Source organism: Pimephales promelas, chromosome 5, assembly GCF_988280905.1.
Source record: "Pimephales promelas chromosome 5, fPimPro1.hap1.1, whole genome shotgun sequence".
Taxonomy (NCBI): Eukaryota; Metazoa; Chordata; class Actinopteri; order Cypriniformes; family Leuciscidae; genus Pimephales; species Pimephales promelas.
In genome coordinates, this window is record NC_142773.1 from 38526263 (window position 1) to 38548507 (window position 22245).

Below are 22245 nucleotides of genomic sequence, written 5' to 3' on the forward strand. Positions count from 1 at the left end.
TATATATATAATGTATATGTGAAATAGTTGAGATATTAAATATAGAGTGATAAATAGGGTGAATTCAGGTTGATTGGGACACTTTTCCCAAGACATATCAATGGCAAAAAGTGTATAATATATTATAATGTATATAAACATTTTGTTTCAGGTTGTTACAGGTTTCTTTTTAATATGTGTAAATGAATTAATGGATTTTTGTGAATTCATGCAAGTTGCTACTAAAGACATGTCGGCCTAACAAACTTATGGGCAGTTTCACAGACCAGTTTAAGTTCCAGACTAAAATGGATGTTTGAGCTTTTTTAACTGAAAGCAACATTGTTTTGTTTCAAAAGATGTACACAAAAACAGTTTTTTTTTAAGTAATTAAGTTTTTTTTTTAAAGTAATTTTCTTCTTCTAATGAACGTTCATAAAAACTACTTAAATGTACTAATTAAATTAAGGCCTAATTATGGCTTGAGCCTTGTCTGTGAAACCGGTGGCACAACACCGGTCCATAATGTTTTAAGTGTGGTAAACATAAAGATAAACTGTTTTCACAGACCCGGAAGCTGGACTGGAGAGTTTCTATTTTTGGCTCTGAGATAGTATGTTTATGTTTTTTCTATTGCAATTTGCCAGATATACAAAAGTGCAGACAGTGTAGTAAACGCGTAATATTAACACATCACAAAAAAACTTAGAAGAAAGTCAACCAGTTGACAAATCAGAGATCTCTTATCATACGCGAGTAAAACGCGACGCGTGTATGGGAGCGTTTTGCGTCGCGTCGCAGTGACCTGCCTGTGACGTGCACTCACTGTAGGTTCAAACTCTGGCCGAACAGGAAGAAGAAGTTTTGATTCCGTGAAAGTTTTTTTCACAGCTCTATACGCCTACAGATTCATTTTTAAATATTGGGTGAATTAAATAACATCTACAAATCGTCAAAGCGAAAGGATCCGACGCAAAGATGTCTGTTGCCGGACTGAAGAAACAGTTTTATAAAGCGAGTCAGGTGAGTGTTTCCACGTCAACGGATGCACGAGCATACACAGACTAAGTTAGATACAACAATAAACAAACAATATACCGTAAGTCATAAAGAAACATTTGCGGCGTCTGTTCAACATGTTTGAACTGTTTCATCCGGGGTCTTCTATCTCCACTGTGGTGAAGTTAAAGTTAAAGCCTGCTATGTTTCAAAATGTAGTGAGCCCCCTACATAGACAGCATATTTGGCTATCACAAGTGCGTTTTGAACGTGTCTGGGTAACGTTAGGCAGCTCAATACATTTTAAGACACTTAGTGGGAATTTAGTTGAATATATGTTTTGTTTTTAAGTAAACAGCTTTGTCACCCAGTAGAATACTTTATGAATAAACCAAGTTAGACCTTTAAATATTTTACTATTTCTAGATTGAAGTATACATATGCCACAATCAAAGAACAGGTTGCTGACTGTTAATGCACGGCAAGGATCATAAAACATTGCAGCACATGTTTTTGTTTTTTTCCAATGCCTTGATCAACATGTGAGTTCAGATCAAATTAATATGCTGTGTATTTTGGGGCAGGAAGGAAGCACACTACTGTTTTTGATGTGATTCACATGATGATTATGCAAATTTTATCCTCCAATTCTCTTTACTCTAAAGAAAAAGAAAAAAAAAACAACCTAATCAGCATTACCATGTGGCACCTTTTACTTTTGAAGGTATTTTTTGTGTGTTTTACTGTATTACGCTGAATAATACTGCAATATGATGATTTATATGGTATACAAAAATAAATAATAGGCAGTACAAATACTGCTATAATGATTTTCAATATATCATTATATAATATCATAGATCATTGTTTCTTTGCATTCCTGTATCATACCATTATTTCTTTGCCCACCATTTTCCCAAACAGTTGCAATGTACCTAAGTACATCGTACCTCGTTAAGACTAAAGCTGCAGTTGAATCAAATTACCTCAGTTATTTTCTCTTCCGTGTGAATAATAATTTATTTCATTGTGTGATGGATAAACAACCTTTTTCAGATACTTGTGAATCTAGTGGTTTAAGTCCACGCCAGGCAGATAAAGGAAGTGTTTTTGAATGCGATTCTCAGATATCTTTTTTTTGTGTGGCTGGATTAGCTTTTAATCCATGTTGTCTACTCCAAAACAGTGCCTGTTTATAAAACACAGTGCACACTTTTTGCACATGCAATTTCAGACATTTGCTTGAAGTTTTGGCCTCAACCAGTCTAACATTCCTTTACCCTTTTTGTTCAAGCAAAACAAGTATAACGTGCACCTACATGTCGAAGATTAATCAGATGAAAGCATTTTAATGTCGGACAGGATGTTTTACAGTCACTGAGCCTCATTATTAAAATAAAACTTAAAGCATGCAGGGTTAAAAATGCAGAACTTCTTGATGTTCATACTTACTAGTCATTAGTTAACTTTTTTCTTACTGGCTTGTGTCTGTCTTTAGTTTACAGAAAGCATGTTAAATCTTGATCTTATGTCACCATTTAAATTTGATAAGATTTAACTTGACATTTTTTCAAGATTGCAAGATATGATGCACTGTAAACCCGAATAAGTTGGCAAAACTTTGACTTTGGTAAAAAAAAAAAAAAAAAAAAAAATTGAGGTGATTAGATGCATAATAACTTTTAATTTTTTCAAGGTTTAAGTTACCAGAATTGGCAGCTTTTTATTTTGTCCTAAAACATTTTAATTGCTCTTAAAAAATATAAATAATTAGCTTAAACTATAATTTAAATTTATCATGTAGACCTAATCTCAATTTAAATATTTTTAGTAGTGGAAACATATATTATTTAATATTTACCCATATCTAGCTAATTGGTAAACACAGTGCTTTGATAGCGTTACCATGGCAATATATGATTGAGAATGGCATTAGACAACATTTAATATTTATCTGTTATTAAAATAAGCTCATGCTCCACTCGTTACCATGATTGGTAACCCACCCCTCATTAACAGAAGCTCTTCTAAATTAGCATAGCTAAACCTTAAATGCTACTAAATCTCCCACTTAACACAATAAAACATTTACTCTCCCTTTCGAGAGTCATGGCAAAGCATGCTGCGGATAGAAATCTCAGCCCAGTTTCGAATAAATTATAATATGGAACAAGTTCATGAAATTCATAACGATGAAACAATTCAATTACTTAAAATGTGTCAGTTTTGTGAACTCAAATGAAAAAGAAAGTTCTAAATACTCATTAAATTTAATTTGATTGAACTAACTTGTTTATTTAAGTTCACCTTACTCAAACCAATTAATTTTTAAGCATTAGGGTTTACAGCTACACTGTAAAAAAAAAATCTAAATTTGTTATCACAACATTTTTTTCTTTTGTCAAATCAACTCAAATAATTTATTTAGTTCAGATAACTTATTATTTTGAGTTTGTTTACTTCTAACTTTTTCCAGTGCAATCAACTTAAAATTAAGGCAACCAGGTTACTTAATTTTTTAAGTTAAACCAACAATGTTTTTTTACAGTGTAGACGTCCATCAGTGGACAATTAAAAATATTGCTGACGGGATACTAGTATGCTGTCATTTGTTTGCAGATACAAATATTGCCAGTTGTCCCACTGTTAACGATTTATATAACTGTTTCTAGCGGCTTTATCATCCTCCACAGACAGTGATTTGAAAATTGTGGATTAAATAATCAATCTGAGATGTAAAAATTGATAAATACAGATCACTGCACACAAACTATATTTGTGTGAAAGATTTATAAGAGGTGTGTGTATTTAGTTTAGTCGTCAGACTGGATTCTTGTTCACAGCAAGTACAGAACCTGCCCACCAAGACCAGGTGTTTTCTTTCAGACTTTTCCCTCCCTCTCTCTTTACTTTCTTTATCACACTTGCTCTTTTTTTGTTCTAGGTGGCATTTACATACAGGTTGACAAGAGAAGTGTTTATTGCACCAAGAGATTGCTCCATCTTGGCTATTGGAGAGTTTTTAACTAAATTGTATTTCCATGTGAGCTAAGCTGCGTTTTTCCTATTGTATTGTCTCTATTGTGTAAAGCTGATGTCTGATGTTCCTGCATGCTAGAAACCAAGCTGTCAGATCTGTTAGGGCAGAGATAATTATTCATATCATGAAATTTTTCCTGATTTTTTTTTTTTTTCCAGTTTAGATTTTGATCTAAACCTCTCTGCTAAAGGGCACCTATTATGCAAAATTCACTTTTACATGGTGTTTGAACATAAATGTGTGAGCAAAATCACCATAAAATGATAAAAATCCACCCAGTGTTTTTTTTTTACAATCTCAATAAATCATCTGCACTGTCTCAGAACGAGCTGTGCTAAGATTCGGCGCTTTGTGACGTAGAATTGAGCAAGGGGTTTGATTGACAGTGTGGTTGTGGCATAGACCCCGCCCTCAGTGATCTGTACACCATCCTCCGTTGTTTCAACGACAGCCGGTAATGTCTCCTAGAAACATAAGTGTTCTGTTGTGGGATGGGATGTAATAATGACATTGCACCAGATAAAGTGAAGGATAATCAGTCAGCAGCAATATCAGCAGTCATATCTTTATATGGTGATAACAGTGATTTATCATATCAGTTCATCAGGATTTGTCAAAAATGTCAGTATTTGTGCATTAATTATGAAACCATATTGACAATGTGGATCACAAGATCACCTTAGATTTGATTTCTTGACATGAATACAAGCACTTCTTTAAGATGAGATTGATATTATGAAATGGATATGAAGTCATTTGTCATATTACAGGAAACTGATATGTGTGATCAGTGTGTCCACACCTATGTCTGAATCATATTAGGCCACTAGCGGCTCGGAGCCAAACAATAGAGCCATTGTGTGAAGGGCTGTCAATAATACACATGTTCCTCTTCTCTGAAGACTGGGTGTGTGTGTTTTGCAAACTGATATGCTCAATATTTGGTCAGTATGAGTAGGAGTTAATAAGGCAGTAGGGAGTTTTGAATGTTTTTCTATGATATTTCTATACTAATCAACTAGGGATGTGCGCAACAATTAGTTTAGTTCAATAAATTTTTAAATGGAAATTAATGGATAATCAACAATAACAATTATCAAGCACTAGACAGTAACAATAATTCACAATGATGATGATGAGCTGGAATGCACTACATCACATCTGGTGCTGTTCAGTCATTTTTAACAGAAAAATTTAACTTTTTTTTTTTTTTTATTTAAATAATTATTTTTTTTAATTAATGGTTTGGTACTACGCCAAAACACAATCTTACTGAAAGCTCTTTTTTAAATTATCAACCTAAAAAAAAAAAAAAAAAATTAAGCAAACTTGTTTCAAACTAAAATTTCAAACTTCAAACTCAAACTTAAATCAAAACAGATTCCTGGCTTTTATTATCGCAATTCAGATTACTTAAAATGTGTCAGTTTTGTGAACTCAAATAAAAAAGAAAGTTCTAAATACTCATAAAATTTAATTTGATTTAACTAATTTGTTTATTTAAGTTTACCTTACTCAAACCAATATTATTAACCATTAGGGTTAACAGCTAGACACTTTAAATTACTTCTGTGCATATTACTTCTGTTAACACACACATTAAATTACTTCTGTGCATATTTCTCGCCCGATTGTCAGTCTAGACATATCTACACTGACAATCAGTCAAAAAATATGCACAGAAGTAATTTAATGTATTCCAGCCTTAAAGGGATACTCCACCCAAAAACAAAAAAAAAAAATCTAATTAACTACATATAGAGCCACTGAAACCAAGCAGTTGTTTGGCACCATTGACTTCCATTGTACAAAAAATAATACTATGAACGTCAATGGTGCCAAAGTTCCAATCATTCTTCAAAATATCTTCCTTTGTGTTCAGCAGAAGAAAGAAACTCGTACAGGTTTGCAACAACTTGAGTTTGCTAAATGATGACACACTTTTTTATATTTCTGGGTGGAGTATCCCTTTAAGACATTTTTGTTTTTAGAGTAGGCCTAATTCTTAGCTTGGATTATACCACCCAGGCTGTGCTGTTTGTTTTTGTTTTAATATTTTCCCTTTGGGATGATGAGCGTACACAAAAAGCTTCCTGTTTATTTGAAAACAATACACCACACATACTTTCTCTGTTTGTGTTTGGAGAGTTCAGCTCATATAGGAGGGGTGCTTGTGTGTGAAAGAAGCGATTGTGCCGCCCATACAGGAAGGATCATTGAGGAACAACAGGAAGAGCTCAGATGGGAAACTCCACAAGGGTCCATTCCTGGTCCAAATTCTTTTCCTTCCCTTTTCTTATTTCTTTTTTCTCTTCCACGCACAAGTGTTATTAGTAGGGTTGGGTATCGTTTGAATTTGAACGATTCTGATTCCGATTCCTTGTTTCGATTCCGGTTCCTAACGATTCTCGATTCCGATTCCTTGTTTCGATTCCGGTTCCTAACGATTCTCGATTCTGATTCCTTGTTTCGATTCCGGTTCCTAACGATTCTCGATTCCGATTCCTTGTTTCGATTCCGGTTCCTAACGATTCTCGATTCCGATTCTTTTAAGAGGCAGGGTCAAAAAGTTTAGCTAACCTTGCTAACCAACGGCCTTTCTGAAGGAAATACTCCTTTCTGAAGGAAATACTCCTTCTCTAAAAATACTCCTTTTGTCACAAATTTTGCATTTTGCCGAGATTTCGTTATTTTTAGAAAAGTGAAGCCACACTTTGGAACGCCGACGTAAGGTACTCATGTTCGACTCGCGTGGTTATGCCAACACTTCCGGTAGACGCTTCTTCGTTGGTGTTGTTCAGCGGTTTCTTCTTCCGCTCGGCGGACTGTGAATATCGAAACTAGGAATCGAAATTTTAACTTTTGAACGATTCCGGGAAAAACTAAAAGTTAGTCTTGATTCCAATCGATACTCGATTCTCGATACCCAACCCTAGTTATTAGTAGTGTTTGCTAAGGCTGAGGAGAGTGTGCTATTACCACCATGTCTCTAAATGATTTGAATTTCACTAAAACTGAGACACTTTATTTGAGTTTTTACCTGGATGGATATTATTAGATGGATTTACTTTACATTAGATGATTATAATAATTAGATGGATAGACATCCGAGTAGAGTAGGATTGGAATTGGGAAACGTTGCACAGACGCCGCAAACCTGTAATGCCCACTTGAGCATGTGCTTTAAAGGAGTAGTTCACTTTAAAAAAAACTTTTGCTCATAATTTACTCACCCCCATGTCATCCAAGATGTCCATGTCATTCTTTCTTCAGTCGAATGGAAATTAAGGTTTTTGATGAAAAAGCATTTTTGAGCATTTTCTCCATATAATGGACTTCAATGGGCACCAAACGGTTCAAGGTCCAAAAGACAGTTTCAGTGCAAACTGTTCAAAGGGCTTTAAATGATTCCAGACGATGAATAAGGATCTTATCAAGCGAAACGATCGCTCATTTAAAAAAATATAATAACAAAGTTTACGTTTTATAAGCTCAAATGCTCTCCTTGCTCTGTTCTGTGATGAGCGTTCGTGACTCTCCTGTTTGAACTCATTCATCAAAATGAATGAATCTTTTTTTGAGTCAATTCGTTCATTTCGTTTGTTGAATGAACCAATTGACTCAGAAAATGATTTGTTCATTTTGATGAACGAGTTCGAACAGGAGAGTCACGAACGAGCATCACAGAACAGAGCAAGGCAAGCATTTGAGTTTATAAAACTTAAACTTTGTTGTTGTTTTTTTTATTAAATAAGCAATCGTTTCGCTTGATAAGACCCTTATTCATTGTCTGGAATCGTTTAAAGCCCTTTGAACAGTTTGCAGTTTGCATTGAAACTCTCTTTTGGACCTTGAACCGTTTGGTTCCCAATGAAGTCCATTATATGGAGGAAAATCCTGGAATGTTTTCATCAAAAACTTTAATTTCTTTTCGACTGAAGAAAGAATGACATGGATATCTTGGATGACACGGGGGTGAGTAAATTATCAGCAAAATATTTTTTTAAAAGTGAACTACTCCTTTAAATACATTTTATAGAGTTTGTGACACAAGATTCTTATGTGATTGTGAACCCCCAAAGGCAACCATTTAAGTTCCTTACATGCCAAACATCATTGCTCTTTCTTGCTCGTTCTGTAACGTGAGCTGAATGTGCACCCGGTATTTAGATGAAAGATCTAAGAGCTGATCTCTTTGTCTTTACATTTGCAATTCATTGAACCTTTCTTGTATTTGAATACTTTATCATACAATCTCACAATTGTGGTTTGATGCTCATGCATGTTTTCTGTTTTCTCTTATTCTCTGTTAGCCCAATACCAAAATAAAGTTTTAATAAAAAACGCTAAATGTTTTCTGTAATGGTTATCGCTAGGGGATATAAAATATCATTAGTTTGGTGGTTTAAAAAAAAAATAATAATGTGAATGTGTTTTAGATGGTGAGTGAGAAGGTGGGAGGTGCAGAGGGAACCAAATTGGATGAGGACTTCAAAGACCTTGAGAAGGTAACACATTTTTAACATTCACATTGTGATAGCAATGTTCAAGTTCTCTTAAATATGATCAACACTTTCTTCTTCCTACTTATTGAAAGTTTTTGTAATAATTTATTTTGACAAAAAAATTGGCCAGAAACATCCTCTACACAAATAATCATAAAAAATAAAACTTTTTGTAGATTTCATCCTAAAAGTGGATTACTCACAAAAGCTAGATTTCGTGTACGCACAAACGTTTTCAGATTTATATGTGTACATGCATCTCTACTCCATATCCTTGAAATAACCATACATGGAGCCTTCATTTACTATGCACAATGTCATCTGCATATCATTTCCATACGTATATTCCAATCCATGTGATACTATTTTTAACAGTACATGATAAATATGAGATATTTTATCCTCAGAAATCACGTTTTGTTGTTAAATGTTGACAAATACTGGCTTTAATAAAAAAGTGGTTAATTCCTTTTCCGCCCACAGGAATTGCGTCAGTAATGAGTAACCAAAATATCCGTCACCTAGTGAAATGGCCCCAATTCAAAATGACAAATTTACAGCTCATAACTCAAAGCTCCTTTATAGTTCATTCTTTTTTCAGAGGAATTCCTTTAAGAGTTTTAAAAAAACACACAAGCTTCACATTTCTCCTTTGAAACACATAATTTGCATGATTTTCTGTGGTAAGCCACAACAGACCACAAATGCAGTCTGTCAAGCTCACATTGTAAAGAACAGGGACTATTCCTTTATCTCAGTATCAGTCAGCTTTCTGAATGTGTCAGTAGGTGTGACCGCTGCTGATTGTTTCAAGTCCGTCTCACTTTGTTTGTCTGTGAGTGCTGTCAAAGTGTGTGTGGTCTCTGTTGACCGTGTGACGTAAAGACACACACCTGTACTCTGACATTTGTGCTTCACAGAAGGCTGACATCACCAGTAAAGCCATATCAGAAGTGCTCTGCAAAACTGCTGAATACCTGCAGCCCAACCCAGGTGAAACATTGACAAAATATTCCCCAAAGTCAAATACAATATACAGATTTAATAATCACATGTTAAAGGAGTAGTTCACTTTTAAAAAAAGTTTGCTGATAATTTGTTATCCAAGATGTCCATGTCTTTTTTTCAGTCGAAAAGAAATTAAGGTTTTTTGATGAAAACATTCCAGGATTTTTCTCCATATAATGGACCTCAATGGGAACCAAGCGGTTCAAGTTCATTAAAAAAAAAACAAAGTTTATGTTTTATAAGCTCAATTAGTCGCCTTGCTCTGTACTGCGATGCACTTTCGTGACTCTCCTGTTCGAACTTGTTCATCAAAGTGAACGAGTCTTTTTCCGAGTCAATTCGTTCGTTTCGGGGGTTTTTTGTTAAATGAGCGATCGTTTCGCTTGATCAGACTCTTATTCATCGTCTGGAATCATTTAAAGCCCTTTGAACAGTTTGCAGTTTGCACTGAAAGTGTCTTTTGGACCTTGAACCGTTTGGTTCCCATTGAAGTCCATTATATGGAGAAAAATGCTGGAATGTTTTCATCAAAAACCTTAATTTCTTTTTGACTGAAGAAAGAATGACATGGACATCTTGGATGACATGGGGGTGAGTAAATTATCAGCAAAAGTTTTTTTCAAAAGTGAACTACTCCTTTAAATCTCATGTAAATGTAAGACTATTTAGATATTTGTTATGGAAAAAGATGACATAGTTAGGTTTTTTTTGCAGTGTATATTTCTTTGTATTCCTCTGTCAGCATCAAGAGCGAGACTGACCATGGTGAACACCGTGTCTAAGATGCGTGGGCAGGTGAAAAGCCCAGGTTATCCACAGGCAGAGGGCCTTCTGGGAGAGTGTATGCTCAAATACGGCCGAGACTTGGGAGAGGACAACAACTTTGGTAAGAGGAATCTTCTTTCTCATAAGCATTACAAAAAAAAAAAAACTGGGAAACTGTACAGCATATTTCATTTGGATTATTTGGCAAAAACAAAAACAGCGAAACATGAAACAGTTTTTCTGAATTAATGATTTAATTATCTATAATGTTTTTGAAAGCCTTTGTTTCATTCTGTTTTTATTAATTAATGAGTTACTTATAATTTTTTTAGATAATTAACTCGTTAATTCAGAAAAACAGAGTAGATTTTGTTCCCTCAAGTGAACGCAATACGCATTTTCCGGAAATTTCCGTATCTTTCTGTTTATTTTTTGCATAATATTTTTGTTCATGTTCTACACCCGATCTATAGGTGGTGCTTTAGTGGAGATGGGAGAGGCCATGAAGAGACTGGCAGAAGTGAAAGACTCTCTGGACATTGACGTCAAACAGAACTTCATCGACCCTTTCCAAACTATAGTCGATAAGGACCTTAAAGACATACAGGTGGAAAACTCCTTTTTGAAATCAGAGTTTATTGATTAAATGTATAATTCATAATTCATTGGCTAAATGTTTGAGCACTTGTGTAGGATTGTAATTAAGAAAATGCATATTATTATGAAAACTAACTGACAAATTTTATAAAAAGACAAGATCACAATAAAAATAATAATAATTTCATACTATTTATTCACAGAAATCTTTTTTTAGAATTTTGAAATAAGAAAGACAATAATATGATTTAAAGGGCACACTTTTTATTATATAATTTTTCCCAATATGTTAAGTCTTAGTTAGTTAAGGATGAGGTTTCTGCACTGCAAAAAGCCTTACTTGAGTTTTCATGGTCATTTTCCAACCTTACTGTACATTTAGGACATGCAAATTACCTCTCTTGTGATTGGCTAACCTCTGCATATTTTTGTCTCACTAGCATTTTTCAGAAATGATTAGTGTAATTCTTAACCTGTAGGTCTAATAATAATAATAATAATATGCTCTGGTTTTCCTTCAGCATCACCTGAAGAAACTGGAGGGCCGTCGACTGGATTATGACTACAAGAAGAAGCGTCAGGGGAAGATTCCAGATGAGGAGCTCAGGCTGGCGGTGGAGAAGTTCGAAGAGTCCAAAGATGTAGCTGAAACCAGCATGCAGAACCTTCTGGATACTGACGTAAGCTCACTTCAGCCTATTAGAGGCTCTGAACTCTTCGTTTTAAGGTGCTGAACGGTACTGATATACAGTATGGACCTTACACTGTGGTGACTATTTTGACACTTAGTATGTGGTTTATTTTTAGCTGTCTTTAAAGGTGCTGTATGTAATTTTGCCTGTACTAAAGCATAAAAATACCACAATATGTTCAAATACTTGTTTCTCTAAAAAGCAATGCTACAACCAACCCAGTTATTCTACTTTGACATGTGCATTCCATGTCTGTTTTTGTTTTGATCTGTTTGACCCCGCCTACTGCCAATTTATCCAATAGTATTTAAACATCCTGGGTTGCCAGTTAGTGGAAAACACACCGTATTGCAGCTATGGAAGGCAATACAAGCATTGCAAACGTATACAGTAGTTGTTACTTGTTGCTTTCCATATTCAATTGCTCTCATTCCCGTGTCCTCAATCTGGCAACCCGCAACTCTCTCAGAAATTTTTAACAGTAGCCATTTCAACTGCTAGCTGTCAATATTACATATTGCAACTTTAATGGTTATCAGTCACAAAATACACAAATCAATTTTGTTAAAAGTGAAACATCAATGTTATTATTGAGGTACTAATGTGTTTTGCAAAATGTAATTTGTAACGTTATATTTCCTTTTCGGAAAAACCTTACAAACTCAAATCGTTTGAAAATGAATTGTTAGCTATGATTTACAATGGTGAAACATTAAAAAATAAAATGAAAGATATAATATGAAAAAAAGGAATGCAGTAGTTTTAGTTTTACAATTCAAAAACATGAGGGTAGCACTTCATTTTACAGTCCTGTTTCCCATGTATATGTTGCGTGTTTAAAGACTTACGTGAGATACTGTTGCCAACAAACCTGAAATCTTCAGTGTATACCCTGCCTTAAATAAACTAAAAAAATAAATAAATACAGTGGATGGCGATCACTCTCAAACTAACTAACCAAAAAAAAAAAAGTGCAACCAACATAAGTTTTAAAGTAACGTCATATCTCTTCTAATAAGCCTCACGATTTGAGCAAATCATTAATATCCGTAGCACAAACAGTGCAGGATGGGTTTCATGCTGAAATTTAATTTCACCAATCCCAAGTGATGCTTGCCTGAGAAAAACACTACTAAAAATCAAAAGATCCCCTGTTGGATCGTTTTTATAGCCCAGGGCCACCCAGAGTCATATAATTGTAATGTTGCTAAAGTGATCCACATCAGTGAGTGCTGGATATTTTCCAGACAGTCTGCTGAGCCAACACATTTATCAGTCTGTTTTTATCGACACTGGACTGCAGCCCGGAGAAAACTTCGGGATATTTCTGATTCTTTGCCAGATCGATCTTAAGCACGGGTCTGTAATTAAACAAAGTTATTGATGTTAGCTAACAAAAAGTTTCTCAGTGTGCCATGGAAGTACCATCCAAATACTGTGATACATGAATATGTAGTTGTCATGCAGTCCAATGATATTTGATATTTTAATATGATGTTTTGTCTTTTAAAGGGATAGTTCACTTTAAAATAGGGCTGTGCAAAAGTTAATTGCGAAGTTAATTTGCAGAGCAGTTAATTGCATCCAAAATAAAAGTCTGTGTTTACATAATGTATTTGTGTGTGTGCTGTATATAATTATTTTGTATATATAAATACCTATGCATGCATGTATATATTTAAGAATTATTTGTGCTTAAATTCTGTATATATTTATAAATACATAATCTATATTATATAAATATAAATATTTTATATATGAATAACACATTTTTCTTAAATATATACATGCATGTGTGTGTATTTATATATACAACATAATTATATACAGCACACACAAATATATTATGTAAACACAGACTTTTATTTTGGATGCGATTAATCGCAATTAATTTTTGCACAGCCCTACTTTAAAATAAATTTTTGGTATGTTTTAGCTTACCTCAAGGGCATCCAAGATGTAGGTGTCTTTGTTTCCGCAGTATTTTCAATTTTGATATTTTTAGGTCAAACCGTGTCTGTCAGTCATATAATGGAGGTCTATGGTCACCACCTCAAAGAGCATGCACAGAGAAGTCAAAATTAAACATGATTTAATGACTCGTAAATGTAAGTACACATTGATGGCCTAAGACACGAAACGTGTATTTATATCGTTTTTACCTCTTGTAACCACTGATGAAGGATGTGTTGGTATTTTTAGAAAACAAAAAATCGGATTTGTGTTTTATATAGCTTACAGATTGCAGCTCTTTTTTTCCCAAAGGAATAACATCTTTTAATGAGTTGTACATGTGTGTCTGTGTGTTTGTAGGTGGAGCAGGTGAGTCAGCTCGCAGCTCTGGTCGAATCTCAGCTGCAGTTTCACAAACAGTCTGTGGAGGTCCTGGAGGAGTTGGCAGAGAGGATGAGAGAGAGGTTAGAGATGAACATGCATCATTGCAAGAGTATCTGCCTTCATCACATAAATTAAAATTCCTTCCAAAACCATTTGACATTATTACTTCTCTGGAACACATTAGGAGAAATTTTGAGTTTACATATTTGGCCACTTTTTCCTATGCAATTACAATGAATGGGGACAAAAGCTTTCAAGCTTCAAATAGGACGCAAAAGCACAAAGATTTACAAAGAAAATATTTTCAAACAACCTTGCAAACACCCCTACCTAGCATCATTGGCCGTCCCAAATGGCACCCGAAAACCTCAATCCTTCTACACTGTAAAAAAATATTGATGGTTTAACTTAAAAAAGTAAGTAACCTGGTTGCCTTAATTTTAACTTCATTGAACTGGAAAAAGTGAGTTCATACAATGAAGGAGAATGATTTAACCATCAGAAACTCAAAATTATATGTTATCTGAACTAAATAAATTATTTAAGTTGATTTGACAAAAGAAAAAAATGTTGTGATTACTACACTGTAAAACATATTGTTGGTTTAACTTAAAAAAGTAAGTAATCTGGGTTGCCTTAAAATTTTAAGTTGATTGAACTGGAAAAAGTGAGTTAATACAATGAAGGAGATTCATTTAATCATCAGAAACTCAAAATAATAAGTTATCTCAACTAAATTAATTATTATAAAGTTGATTTGACAAAAGAAAATATGTTGTGATAACAAATCTTGAAAATATTTTTTTACAGTGGAGTCCACAGTTTTGTGACGTAGTCACACATACTTCCCCCCTCTTTTTTGGGGGGAAATATGCTCATTTTACAACTCCCCCAGTGTTAAACAGTTGGGTTTATCGAATCCGTAACCAGACAGTTTCTGGTCCCATTGACTTCCATAGTAGGAAAAAATATATACTATGGAAGTCAATGGGACCAGAAACGTTCTGGTTAATGATATTCTTCTAAATAACTCTGGGGGAGTTGTAAAATGAGCCTATTTCCAAAAAAAGTGGAGTATCACTTTAAGAAGTCCATATGACCTCTGAAAAATGTTCTGGGGAACTATTTTCAGCCCCTGATACATGGTTTACCTGGTTGCAAGCTGTGTGTGTTTGTGTGCATGGATTTATGTTCATGTTTGCGTGTGTTTTGCAGAGTAAACAAGGCCCAGTCTCAGCCGCGGCAGAAACGGATGCCTGTGTCCAGACCCAGTTTTGATTATTCAGAGTCAGAAGACTCTAACGGAGGCTGGAACCCGTCAGCTGCGTCGTCCTCGCACCCAGCCGCAGGTGAGCTTGTCCTGTTCATTTACAATAGGCTTCATTTAGACATGATTCAGCACACAGCCATTTACAGCCTTTACCTTTACATTTTTTTGGTGGACTAGATTTGATTTAAATTTGATTTCTTCAGGGAGTCACAATGTGAATGATAATGGTTGAAATGAAATGAAAAGCCATTATGTGTGCAAAAGACCTTCAGGAAAGGTTAATCATGCAATTTTCTATACATACATTTTTTTTGAAAAATCTTCTAAAAATCATGTTAACCAAGACCAATGGACCAACATATCCCCATAATATAAAATGCCTTCAAACACAGATTTATTTCTGAAACAACCCTGCATTTGGGTCACTTGAACCATACAGTGTTAATGGGGCCATAGAAATTGAGTCAAATTTTTTTAATTTATTTATTTTTAATTTATTTATTGTTTTAATTTTTTTATATTTATTTGTTCATTTATTTATTTATTTTTATTTATTTGTTCATTTTTTAATTTATTTTTATTTATTTATATTTTTTATTTTGATTTATTTTGATTTATTTATGTATTTTTATTTATTTATAGTTTGTTTATTAATTTATTTTTTATATGTATGTATTTATTTTGTATTTTTTATTTATTTGTTTTTTGGGGGGCTTTTGTCATTTTTGATTTTAATATTTATATTTATTTTTATTTCAGTTTTGTGATTAGTAATTGTAGTACTTCATCTAGATTATTTCAGGTAGTTGCCAAGGCAACATTTATTATTTTAGTTTTTCATCATATGTTTTTATTTTAATTCAGCTATATTTCAGTAACTATATTTCAGGTTTTAGCCAACAACACTGGTGTTGCATTGTGGGATACATTATTTCTCTCAGTGCTCTGTATTATACAGAACATTTTTTGCAAATGTCACAAGGTGTAGAAGGTCACCTAGTTATTCTCTGCATAAAGAAATTTCAATCATGCATGTTGTTGTGGATAGATGTGAGTATTTGATGCCTCTCCTTGTGTGTGTGTGTGTGTGTGTGTGTGTGTGTGTGTGTGTGTGTGTGTGTGTGTGTGTGTGTGTGTGTGTGTGTGTGTGTGTGTGTGTGTGTGGCCATGCAGAGACTGACTATTGTTTTTCTTTTACGTCAGCGGCCCCCTCCTTTAACAGGACATCTTCACGGCAAAAACGTAATTGTGAGTCGCATACAAGCACACACTTGACATGGTGAAGGGCTTTTACTCTATCCCAGCCTCAATCCCTATTGAAACCGAGCGGTGTGAATCACCCTCCTGCTAATTACACTCCCACATATTACACACCCGTGATGAGCACAGACAGTTCACTCATGTAAATGAGATGCTGTTTGTTTGACACATTTATTTTCCCTTCCTATGTTGAATCATCCAGCAGGGAGCTTGAATAAGTTCTGAATTAAAACCAGTTGTTGAACATCTCACGCATACACAAACAAGCTGCTGTTCCACATAGTGATCTGCCTGTTGTCTTGTGTGCGGTGAGTTTGGATTGCTTGAGAGCTACTATTGATCCTTTTGTGGCCTGCATGTTTGGAGGTGGCAGAACTGTCCTTTTTTAAATAAATCTATCTATTCGTTTAACTTTCTTGAGGCACACCTTTGCATGAATGTTGTAGTAGTGCATGTGCTTAAAATGCTAAAAATGTTTGTGGATGTCAGTTTTCATCAAAGACAATTTAGCACATTAGCTCTTTCCACAAGTTTAGTACAAATTGCTGTCTTTTTATTTCATTTTATTCTTATAAAGGCTCCAATCCCTGGTTCTTTTGGGGAGAGAAACTGTTTTCTAACATAAAAGTAACAGTTTGGAATGAAGCCAGTTTAAAGCGCATCAACTCTCCATTTTTTACACTAATTTTAGTGTTGACTGCATTAGATTAGTGTAAGAAAAATAATTCTGTAATTTATGGGAAATATAGGTTTATTAATAACTACAAACCAAGAACTTTCAACCTTGATACCATACTTTTTTATTATTATATTGTATTTATATATATATATAAATATGTATGTATGTGTGTGTGTGTATATATATATATATATATATATATATATATATATATATGTATATATATATATATATGTATGTATACATGTATCTGTGTATATATGTATGTATGTGTAATATATATATATATATATATATATATATGTGTGTGTGTGTGTGTGTGTGTGTATATGCATGCATGTTTACACACATAGATAGATAGATAGATAGATAGATAGATAGATAGATAGATAGATAGATAGATAGATAGATAGATAGATAGATAGATTGATAGATAGAGTACTAATTTTTAATTTATTTTTTAATAATAATTTTTTTTTTTTTATTATTTGTATGAATTATATTTTATTACAATATATTACTTATTCAACCTTTTATTATTTATTACAATATATTATTATTTAACTTTTTAACCTAGAATTGTATTATTATAGTATTATATTGTTAAGATTACATGAATACACATGACTATTTAAAAAAAAAAATATGATTTAGATTTTTTTTTTTTGGTCATTTTGTTTGTATTACTATATTATAATTTAACATTTTAATTCATGTAGAATTAAGATTACTTTGTTTATTGCTTGAATTAACAATGACACAAATCTGCTTTATAAAATGCAGTTATATAACATGGTTGCACAACTTCATAAAATATAGTTTTACTAATAAATAGAATATATTTTATTTTAAAAAATGTGCACCATATTCTCTCAAAAAAAAATATCAGTTAAAGAATTGAATTTATTGTTCCTCATCTGTTCTTACAATAATCAGTCCACTAATTTAAATTTCTGTCATTTTTTGATGTTTCTGTTAACTTTTCCTCTCTCTTTCTCTCTGTGTGCATCTTCACCCTTTCTCCTCTCTATTCTCAAACATTCGTTGGTCTCCATAGCGACAGATCAGCCGTGCTGCAAGGCTTTGTACGACTTTGAACCGGAGAACAACGGAGAGCTTGGCTTCAACGAGGGCGACGTCATCACGCTGACCAATCAGATCGACGAGAACTGGTACGAGGGAAGCCTGCGCGGACAGGTGGGACTGTTCCCCTGTAACTACGTGGAGGTGATGGTGCCCCTGCGGCACTGATCTCACACACACAGAAAACAGCACGGGACAGTGCAATGTCAGGTACAGACAGACAGGGAAAAAAGGGGAAGATTTGTGACTTGTATTTCACTGTGTGCACTTTGACCTCCTGAAAGAGATACAGTATGTGTCTGGGTATTTTTTTATAGGGTTGAGGTCCAGCGTTGTATAACCCTAAAGTACAATAAACATCATTGAGAAGTATGTTAAAGATAAATCCGTTTTGGGAGTGTTCATTCCAGAGTCAAGGGATATTATTTTAATATCAGTTTCCTATAATGATGTTACTTGCTTACAAATGCACTCAGGTGCATCTTTACTGTATAAGAAATGTCTTTTGTTGGTAATCACTGACCTCTAGTGGCTGGCCATGTATAATCCGCCGGCCAATCAGGGATCAGCTCTTTCTGACCGGCGAAAAGCTCAGCTGTAAGAATAGAAATGATTTTATATTTAATAATGCAATTGTTATGGTCATGGTAATTCGTTTGATTCACATGAAAGATGAACTGACCGTTTCCCATTGGCTTTAGTTGTATTGGGTTTATCTTAAAGGGATAGATCACCCAATAAATGAAAATCTGTCATTTACTCACCCTCAAGTTGTTAAACCTGTGAATTTCTTTACATAAAACAAGATACTATGATACAAAATACTATAAAATATCTTCTTTTGTGTTCTGGAGGAGTAAGAAACTCATACAGGTTTGAAACAACTTGAGGGTGAGTTCAACATTTTTGGGTGAACTATCCCTTTAAATGCTGTGCATTAATAATTTCGTCAGCATTGAGTTTAATGTTATGTTCAGAATAAACAAAAGAGGTCATTAATAAAAAAAAAAAAAAAAAACTGTCTTTGCATGAGCATTAAACAGAGATTAGGTTCATCTAAATATAGAAATTAATATTTAGCTGAACCTAATATTTAGCTTTCACCCTCATGTTGCTCTAAACATATTCAGTTTCATTACACTGAAAAGGCATAAGGTTTTGCAAGGATATGAGGGTGAGTTAATAATTAGAGAAAACTATTCCTATAAATCCTCAATTCTATTTATAAATGAGTATGTAAATGCGGTAAATCCAGCTGTTTGTGAGGCAGTTTGTATCTATGTAGACCTCCGATAACAATTGGTTTGGCTTTTCTTTTCTTCTTTTTTACACATGATTCCACCTCCTGATCTTTTCTATGGAAAAAGGAACCTTTATAAATCCTCTTCCGCGCCGTACTGGTGTTTTCGAGAACCGTTTTGTTGTGGAAGACACATTAAAGCCTCGTAGCGTTGTGATTTTAAGCCCAGATTGTTTGTCTTCTGGGTTTATGGTTTTATTACCCTTTCTCAAAAAGGGAATTCAGAAGTTCCCTCTAGCTAACCCTGGTTCAGTTTCTGTCTCTCAGGGAAAGGTGTGTTTGCTTTAGGCCTACCGTACAGCTAAACTCATAGGGACTTATTCATATTATTCAGCAAATTTCTCGGTAAAAACATTGTTGCACAAAGTGTTGACTTAAGAATGCATTTATAAACCGTGCATTTATAAAGTCGCTGTGGATAAACTGTACCTAGCAAATGTTTACATGATATATTTTTGTATTTATCTCAGATTTTCTGTTAGTCTTTTCAATAATGACATTATTAAACCCTTTGTAGAATACTTTATGATTTTGAAGATATACTCTATAATAACTGCAAATGTCAAGTTGTAGTTAAACAGCTACGGAGCCCTTAAAGGGATAGTTCACTTTGAAATAAATTTTTGGTATGTTTTAGCTTACTTCAAGGGCATCCAAGATGTAGGTGTCTTTGTTTCCGCAGTAGTTTCAATTTTGATATTTTTAGGCCAAACCGTTGTAGTCAGTCAGTCATATAATGGAGGTCTATGGTCACCACCTCAAAGAGCATGCACAGAGAAGTCCAAATTAAACATGATTTAATGACTCGTAAATGTAAGCACACATTGATGGCCTAAGACACGAAACGAGCGGTTTGTGTGAGAAAACAAACAGTATTTATATTGTTTTTAACTCTTGTTACCACAGTCGCATCTAAGTGGTCTGAGGGCGGTAGCCTTCGGACTGCGCAAGCGCCGAAAACCCCTGGAAGTGATCTCTCCCGTGTGTACGTCACTCATTTACACTAAACAAAAATTGTAGGTAAGAATTGAAAAAAATTACGTATGCTCGTGCGAATTCTTCTTCACTTCCAAAGAGATCACTTCCGGCACTTGCACAGACCGAAGCGTCCGCGGCCTCAGATCACTTGGACGTGGCTGTGGTTACAAGAGGTAAAAACGATATAAATACTGTTCGTTTTCTCGCACAAACCGCTCGTTTCGTGTCTTAGGCCATCAATGTGTACTTACATTTACGAGTCATTAAATCATGTTTAATTTGGACTTCTCTGTGCATGCTCTTTGAGGTGGTGACCATAGACCTCCATAATATGACTGACAGACAGGAATGGTTTGACCTAAAAATATCAAAATTGAAACAAAGACACCTACATATTGGATGCCCTTGAGGTAAGCTAAAACATACCAAAAATGAATTTCAAAGTGAACTATCCCTTTAAAGGGACTTGGTGGGGAAAAAAATGATTTCAAAGCTTTTGTGTTGCCTTGCAAAACTAGTGCAGAACTAGAACGCATTGACGTATGATCTTTCCTCCGATCTCGTATCGGTTTCCATCACCATGTCCCATCAGGGCCTCCGTAGAACATGGAATTAAATACCGCCACTTTTTTAAAGGACACGGTTAGGATGACGATGACGCTCAATAGAGTTTTAGATTGTTTCTTTGAACAGCATGCCAAATAAAGAAAATAGACCGGTTTAGATCATCAGGGCATATTCTTAATGATCATATTTCAGCTTTCTTTACAACCGTAAACGGTTGCTGGAATCATGAAAAGAGGGACCATTGAAAACTGATCTGTCCAGAGTTACTGTAGTAAAAGTAGTAAATCAGAACTGATTCAGAGCGTATTGTATATTGTTTTGCATCATAATGCGGTGATACGTCAATACATGTAATGTACTCTGGAGTGAACGTACAAATATGACACAAAATGATTTGAGCAGACCTCTTTCTCTTTTATTTGAATTAGTCAAGTCAGGTAACCCCGAAACCATTATTGTGACCAGCTTTTGTAAAGTACTGAATAAACGCATTGCTTTGCTTGCATCTGTGTGTTAGATCACTTTTGTATCAGGTTCAGTCTTGCTCTGAGTTAACCCTATATTAGCTTGCACGTTTCTCAATGCTGCTCAGTATATTACATGCTTTCTGATTTTGCCCACACTACATTTAAAAGTAATATTTTATTATGGGTAGAATGTATTTATGTAATGGAAAATCTTGCTTGTGCCTGGTAAACATTGTTAGGCCTCAAGTTTTATGACATTCATGTGTTGCTTCTCTGAATCAGTATTTCCTGCGTAATCCATTTGTGATTTATGTTTTGTTATAAAAATGTGCAGGGAACATTTGTATATTTTTCATTTTAAATAAAGGTGGAAACTGTAGTTGTCTGTGTTTTCTTTAGCGGGTTTCTCTCACCGCCGAGTGTGAGAGTGAAATGAAAAGCACAGAGAGGATCACCGAACGCTTAGGAATGTAAGTTTCGTGTGAGAGCGAAACATTTCCTCACAGATTCTGCATCAGTGATCACGAATTCGCTGCATTGATTGCCCTATAGAAAACTGCTTGGTTTGAAAATGACTTCTGTGTATTTTATGTACACTACCGTTCATAAGTTTTTGAAAGTAGTGTCTTCTGCTCACCAAGGCTGGATTTATTTGATCAATTTTTTTTTTATTAAAAATTTTCATAATTAATTTCAAATTAATTTTTAAATTGTTTGGG

At 34.4% G+C, this 22245-nt stretch overlaps 1 protein-coding gene across 2 annotated transcripts; it reads left to right on the forward strand.

Moving 5' to 3' along the window:
• The first annotated feature begins 781 nt into the window (after positions 1 to 781).
• Positions 782 to 21905, forward strand: sh3gl1a (SH3-domain GRB2-like 1a). 2 transcript variants are annotated; one of them, XM_039676800.2, is made up of 10 exons: positions 783 to 1002; positions 8458 to 8526; positions 9444 to 9516; positions 10274 to 10417; positions 10770 to 10903; positions 11415 to 11573; positions 13899 to 14002; positions 15138 to 15271; positions 16396 to 16440; positions 18189 to 21905. In XM_039676800.2, the coding sequence occupies exons 1-10, from the start codon at positions 958 to 960 to the stop codon at positions 18380 to 18382; spliced, it is 1101 nt and encodes a 366-aa protein (XP_039532734.1). In that variant the 5' UTR covers positions 783 to 957; the 3' UTR covers positions 18383 to 21905. The 2 variants fall into 2 exon arrangements, with proteins under 2 accessions (XP_039532735.1, XP_039532734.1); XM_039676801.2 differs by lacking the exon at positions 16396 to 16440 and having other exon boundaries at positions 782 to 1002.
• The last annotated feature ends 340 nt before the right edge of the window (positions 21906 to 22245 follow it).

Coding starts and splice junctions, on each gene's coding strand:
- sh3gl1a (XM_039676800.2), top strand. CDS start 958: ATGTCTGTTGCCGGACTGAAGAAACAGTTTTATAAAGCGAGTCAG. Junction 10,904..11,414: donor AGGACCTTAAAGACATACAG/GTGGAAAACTCC, acceptor GTTTTCCTTCAG/CATCACCTGAAGAAACTGGA. Junction 15,272..16,395: donor GTCCTCGCACCCAGCCGCAG/GTGAGCTTGTCC, acceptor CTTTTACGTCAG/CGGCCCCCTCCTTTAACAGG.